Genomic DNA, 7,312 nt, shown 5'->3' with positions numbered 1-7,312 from the left:
GACACAGCGTAGGTCAAAACTGTTCAATGTCTTTATCAATTTTTAAAAGTTAGGAAAAAAATAGGCTTCTTAAAACAAGGCAGTCTCTACAGCATACCACCTTCCTGACCTAATCTTATTTCCTGCACTCATTAACCTTTTTATATTCCTACAGAGGATATACAACCCACTCTGAAAATAATGTCTCATGTTCACAGATTATATAATGTCTTCCTCTCAGATTATAAATTCTGCCAGACACTGGAAGGGGGCAGGGATTCACACAAAGAAACATTAGGAAAAGACATTGGATATCAATGTCTTACATGCATATGTTGGCAAGCTTTTAAAACTATGATATTCTTCCCCTTTTTTAAAAAAACACAACTATTTATACTATTTAAAAAGTGGTGAAATATTATTTGCAGATATTGCCCTAATTTATACAGATTTTGCCTGTTCAAAGTGGATAGCTGGTTTTCATCAACCAAACCATAAGAGTTGAAAGGCTTGGCTTCCCTAGAAAGCAGGAGGTGGCTCACACTCATAGCAGGAAGGAAGCTATCCTTCAAGGACTCTGCTCTCACTTCACAGCCTCCTAGGTGAGTCCAGCTACAAAGAGGTCATCCTTCAAATGAGTGAGAGAAAAGGAAAAACCAAAATCCAGCTGAGCCTTTTAATGAGGCTCCCTGCCATTCCCTGGAATGCTCTCTGCACCAACACCATTATCTTTTCAGAATCCGTGAAGCAGCTCTGGGTCCTCCCAACCAGACCAAATTTCCTGACACATGCCTTCATCTCATTATATTTTTCCTTGTTAACCTTTTTTTGGTTAATGATTACATTTTTAATGAGTAACTTATTAATGTTTATTGCTCCTTCCCCGTGAAACAAGGTAAGCTTCATGAGTTTTTCTCATATCTGAACCCCTAAGCGCTTAGAGTGGTCAGCACATAAAAAGTGCTTAATAAATATTTGAGTAACTAATGAATTACTTCTTAATAAAAAAAACATTACCTTAACAGAGATGTGAATGATATTCCTCTACGTTTCACATAAGAAAATAAAGGTAGCTGCTTCTGTCTCAATTCTAAGAAAAATCAAACTGCAAAAAATGTTTGAGTGTCAAAGTTGCCTGGCCTTCTCCTGCCCGTTTCCATGAACATATCTGCTTAAATGTCAGAACTATTTTATCAACCTGTCCTCTCAAAATTCAAGTACATTAAAAGGATGAAGACTTTCAGAACAAAAGATTTTCCTCCATTACAATAAACGAGCAATTCTCAGCGTTTCAGACTTTAAACCATTTGTAAAGGAAATGCAGTTATCCAGTCATCATCTCCTACGGCAGGGGAAATGGTTATGCTGCTCCATGAGATGAGGCAGTTAAGATCCCCATATCACTCTTGCAAACTATATGATCTGAAATATGCCAACAATAATAGCATGTGCCTCAAATGCAAACAAAATCGCTAAATAAAATTAGAATCACTATGTGTCCATGTTCAGCTCAGCCAACACAAAAAATTTATTATAACACATTTCTCTTTTAATTGGTGCAAGCAAAAGCTCTAGAACAGCGGTTCTCAGCCTGTGGGTCGCTACCCCTTTTGTGGTCGAATGACCCTTTCACAGGGGTCGTTTAAGACCATCCTGCATATCAGATATTTACATTATGATTCATAACAGAAGCAACATTACAGTTATGAAGTAGCAACGAAAATAATTTTATGGTTGGTCACAACATGAGGAACTGTATTTAAAGGGCCAGAAGGTTGAGAACTACTGCTCTAGAACCTAAATTTAAGAATATGAAAAAAATTTTAAGACCTAAGTCTCAGTAACAAAATACTAGGAATGTATTAGGAATGACTACATCTTTCTTTAATTTAGTCATTAGATATGACTAAAGCCCCTATTCTATGCCAGGCACTGTCCAACACACTAAAGGCATGCAAGTGTCCTCCGACAATAACCAGATTTTATTAACCTAATCTTTTTTTTGGATTAAAAAGAGAGACCAATATTTAAATGAGTGTGAGGTCAATTCTCTCACACTCATTTAAATAAAAGCTTTCTTTTAACCATTGAGATGGCATTCTTACCAAAGGGGCTATGTTCGAATTTCATTTTTTTAAATTTATTTTTAATTATTTATTTTAATCCTCACCCAAGGATATTGTTTTTAGAGAGAGAGGAAGGAAGGGAGGGAGGGAGAGAGAAAGAGAAAGACCAATTGATTGCCTCCCATACATTCCCCAAACCCTCAACTTGAGATTTTTTTAAAGGCAGTAGTCAAAGAAAAGATGGATGGTCTATGCCAGGGGTGGGCAAACTTTTTGACTCGAGGGCCACAATGAGTTCTTAAACTGGACCGGAGAGCCAGAACAAAAGCATGGATGGAGTGTTTGTGTGAACTAATATAAATTCAAAGTAAACATCATTACATAAAAGGGTACAGTCTTTTTTTTCAATAGTTTTATTCATTTCAAATGGGCCGGATCTGGCCCGCGGGCCATAGTTTGCCCACGGCTGGTCTATGCCCTGACCAGGAATAGAACCCATGACTCTTTGGTGCTTGAGATGACACTCCATCAACTGAGTCACATTGGCCAGGGTTGTTCTCATTTCAATTTTTACTAAGATACAGTCTTATTATTATCTTTACATGTTTTTTCTGGGGAAAAAAAGCTCTCTCTACCCTGAAATAAATTGTGATAAACTTAAATAATCACAGGCTTAATTTTTTTAAGCTAAAAATGAGTCCAAAAAAGTTTTATTCCCAAGCCACAATTAAAGGAAATTTTTAAAAAATAAATTAATTAAGGCAAGCTTAATTCTTCCATTGCCCAGTTATAAGAAATATCAGAAATATTACAGATGTCCCATAACTCCATGGAAAATGTATCTAAATTTTATCTCAAAAAAACTTGGTGTAAGTCCACAGTAAATCCCACAGATCTCCTACAATCACAAAAAGAAAGGGAAAAATTATAATCCAACACAATACTAGGCTTAATAGACACAGATGTCTTTCTGACAAGGAACAGCTGCCAGGCAAAGAAGTGATCTATGAGCTCAGACTACTTCCTCACATTCCATAATGCGCCGACAGTTATCTTAAGAGAAACTTCTGATTATTGGCAACTGTTAAGAAAAAGAAATTCAATGAAACTCAGGCTGCTGGTAAGGACAATAATCCAAATATCAGGAATTGTTCTAAAACAAAAATCCCGAAGGCTAGCCCACATTCTGCCAATGTCCTAGTGAAGGAAGTATGGACAAGCAACTGTGTCTGCCAAATCCTTTACAGAAGCTCTGAGTGAATCAGAAAACACATGAACATTCAGCCTCCTTGCCTTTCCCATATAAGCAACCGCAGAAGTAGAAGTGCCATGAGTGCGTAAGGGCCAGAGCAGACAACAGAAAAGCAGAGTGCACGAGCAGACATGGACAGAGCTTGTGTACATAACCCTCCTGGGTTCCTCAGAAGGAACTGTTTTAAAAGAGAAGTTGTTTTAATAATATTAGTCTCTGGCTTTCATTACCTGACAGGCAGATGTAAGTTAAGTATTCGCCTTGACCCCCAGTGGCCAAGAAAGGAATCTTTTTCTTTGTCCTCCTCTTGACCTGGACAGCTCCCAGCATCCTTTCGTCAAGAGGGGCGAAAATCTCCTTGCTGATGGTCGACTTGGCACTCATTGTAGAACAAGCAAGGGGGGTGTACAATAAGTGTCCTAAGGAAGAAAAAGAAAATGCAAGTTGGAATAGAGAACACTCTAAGGGCCCGTATAAAAATGAGCAGCAAGTTGACTTGCAGGTGAAGTAGTTTTCCATTTGTGGTTTAGCCTCTCTTTTGCTTGAGGTGCAAAAGCAAGGTCTTGGCATTTGTAATAACTATGAAAAAATACAAATGAAAAGAGAACACTGACTTACTTGTTGAACATGTCAAACACAATGTGAGATGAGCAGCACAGAATGGGATCTAGAAAGTTTGTCAATCTGCACCCCAACTGCATCTAAGTCTAATAGCATGCATATCCACCCCCACTCCTATCCTGTAAGGAACATGACTCCACATCTGCAGTTGAGAAGTCTTTCCACTGTCTAGCAATCCTTAAAGTTACTTTTCACTCCTTCAAAATCTCCTTTAACTCTAATGTAAATCTATTTCCTTAATTCTATTCATAGTGGAGATAATTATATCATCTACATAATAACTATACATGCCACAGAAGACCATTAATTTAATCATCATTCAGTGCTTTGGCTCAGGCTAAGCAACTAATCCTTATTTATTAGCCTCTTTCAATAGGTCCTATTTTCCAATGCTCCTCTGTATCTAATTGCCACAGAATTATAAAACTGTCTGACAAATACTAAGTATTTTGGAAATGTTACCCAGCGGTTCCCACATGTTATGCTCCTGTGGTTAACTGGCGGTATGCACCCAATAACTAAGAAAATAAAGCAGTATGTTGCTGACTCACAATGAGTCCCCCTTCTTATTCTCCCTCCCAGAAAACTTACACATACACAGTCCCCATGTTATATTTAGTTTTCTAAAAGCTATACTTCCTTAATGGACTTAATTCTACTTATTTGTACTGAATATATTCAAGGTTGACCCTATCATCCAAAAAGCTCAACCATAACTTGAGTAAATGTTTTCTGTCACACTAGTCATAGTCTACACTTTAATCAGTAACCAACATTTGTTCAGGCAATTAATAAATCAGAACTAATAGTACAGAGAGGGCTTATGGGCTGGTCATGCAGGTAATATAGAATATCCAGAGGTCCTACATATGGATCGCTAGCACAGCTATATGTATATGGTAACAGCAGCTCATGGAGTTGATCCGCCTGCTGTAAAATTGAGCCAACTGGTCCTACTAAATGCTACCTCTACACAGTATTGGAGATGCAAGAAATCATTAAGACATGGTCCCTGTTCTCCAGGAATTTACTGATGACTGCATCAAAGGTTTCACATAAATCCAGATGATTCATGATGAAAGACCAGGGGAACATGGATTCACAAATGTTACCAGCACATCTGTCCTCCTATAACTAGACCACATCTGTAACCTCATGGTAGAAAAGAGATTTTTTTTTTAAGTACCCCCTGGTTAAAGAAATTTCTCCTGGTTGCAATTCTGTAATAAAACAGATATTCTTAGTGACACCAAGAATAAAGAATAAAAAGTGTCACTTTTTATTATCTATCTATATCTCTATACTACATATTGTAAGTCTATATCGGATCTATGTGTGCTCTGATTATGACATTATAACATTTTATCATTGCTACCAGGTTCCTCATACTGGCTGAGAACAAAAAGACAACAGTGAGGGACCTGTTTTTCAATGTACTGACCACTAACTGATTCCCTGTGATTTCCTAGAAGTTAGCAAACAGAATTTCCCCCACCATGATTTACCACGAGACTTTCCTAAGCAGGTGTTATAATTAACAGGGATTTTTTTTTTAAGAGAGAAACCTATACTAGTTCTTTTCTAGCTCCAAGGCCTCTCACCTGTCACCTTTTGATGATAGGAGAAAACGAAAGCCAGTGGAGCAGAGTGACTTCAAGCATTCTATAAGCAGAAAGAAAGAAACACTCCCAAACTCAACAGGCATTTTCTGACCAGGACCTACCCAACTGTGACATAGTTTTTAATTTTCCATCTCAGATTCATATTTTTCTAAAAATGTGGTTAAAAATGGAAAGCTATCATTTTATTATGTAAAGTGTGTCAAAAAAGAAAAAAAAAAGTGGCATGCATGTTTTATGAAACTCCTAGGAAATTCTATTCTTCTTTTGAAAAACTAGTAAGAAATAGAAATGACCTTTTGCTGTATTTTTTTTATGCTGATATGCAGTGGCCAAGAACAAAAAACGGAAAAATAAAATCACTGAACTTGGGTTGAAATTTCAGCTCAAAAACTTAAGATCTACATGTGACTGGACAAATCTCTTAAAACTTTAGACCCTTGGTTTACATAGATATCTTCACCTACCTCATGGAACCACTGAAAGAATTAAATGGAACCATGCATGCAAATCACTTATTTCTAGTGCCTGAATCATAATAAATGGTTAAAATGCTATTTTTATTATCTCTCTTATTATAATATGAAAAATAAAAGACCTTCTGAACTTGAATTAAGTGAGTAAATGTTGCCATCCATACCAGAAAATAGTTGTAAAAGAAAAATGCAACCTTTTATTTACCAAAGCCTCACTTGTCTCATTCATGAATATGAAGCCCTTAAATTGTGAATAAATGTTCTAAAATATGGAAAGCTCTATACTAAGTGTTATAAGGATAAGGAGTTTATTGGTATCACCTTCAGGAAACTCTCCAGTAGGACATTATCCAACTTATTTTTATGAGAAATTATCAGAATTATTGTTCAGGACAATGATACTGTGAACTAGAAAGGGGCTACATGTCAGGGCTGACAAGCTCAGTGATCAAAAGTAACCACATAGGAGAAACCAAGATGGCGGCATAGGTAAACACCGGAAAATGCTGCCTCCCACAACAACTTCAAAAATACAACTAAAAGATGGAATGGACATCATCCAGAACCACAGGAAGGCTGGCTGAGTGGAAATTCTACAACTAGAAGGAAAGAGAAAAGCATACCGAGACTCAGAGGAGGTGCGGTGCGGAAGTCAAATACAGAGGTACAGAGGCACATTCTCTCGGAGGTGCTTGCAGCAATTGCCAGGACCCTGAGAAGCAGGGCCTCTAAGGAAGGACTGAGAGCAGCCATAACTGCTCGCTCCGCCCTGTTGATCCCCTGGGACCCTGCCCAAGCTGTGAATGGAGGCTTTTGCATATGAACGGCCTGGCCCTTTGCAATCTAATAATTACCTAACAAACTGCAGCTGGCCCAAGGCCCCAGGGCAATTTGCATTGCATCACAGCTGGCTCCTGCTGGGTAGCTTCAGGCAAAGGCTAGATTAGCACCTCCTTAGAGATCCAGGAGCCAGTGTGCCCCTTGGTCAGAGTAGGAACATCCAGATTGCAGCTCCTCGGATCCATAAAGGACACACTCAGGGGGCAGACTCAGTGACCACCAAAGCCCCATTGAAGCAAGTCTTAACCCAGAGGGGTGTCTGGAGCACAGAAGTTCTCCCACTGCAGACACAGCTGATTCTCACAGCCAATTGGCCTGGAGGTCAATCCCTCCCAGTATTACCTACAACAATGAAGGCTTAACTACAACATGACTGTGCACAAAGCCCACAAGGGGGTGCACCAAGAATGTCCACCTCAGGTAATTGGGGAGGCTGAGCCACTGGGCCCTATAGGACAC

General features: G+C 38.6%; 1 protein-coding gene across 1 annotated transcript in view; it reads right to left on the bottom strand.

Moving 5' to 3' along the window:
- Nucleotides 1–3,711, bottom strand: part of STXBP6 (syntaxin binding protein 6) — a 193,342-nt gene extending 189,631 nt beyond the window's left edge. Inside the window, exon 1 of the mRNA XM_006759772.2 lies at nt 3,528–3,711. Coding sequence (XP_006759835.1) covers nt 3,528–3,681 — 154 coding nt within the window. The 5' untranslated portion in view covers nt 3,682–3,711. The remainder of the gene's footprint in view (nt 1–3,527) is intronic.
- Nucleotides 3,712–7,312: the final 3,601 nt, after the last annotated feature.

Source organism: Myotis davidii, unplaced genomic scaffold (genome assembly GCF_000327345.1).
Source record: "Myotis davidii unplaced genomic scaffold, ASM32734v1 scaffold517, whole genome shotgun sequence".
NCBI classification, from domain to species: Eukaryota; Metazoa; Chordata; class Mammalia; order Chiroptera; family Vespertilionidae; genus Myotis; species Myotis davidii.
Note: the sequence above shows the minus strand (reverse complement) of the source record. Positions and strands in the feature narration are given on the sequence as shown.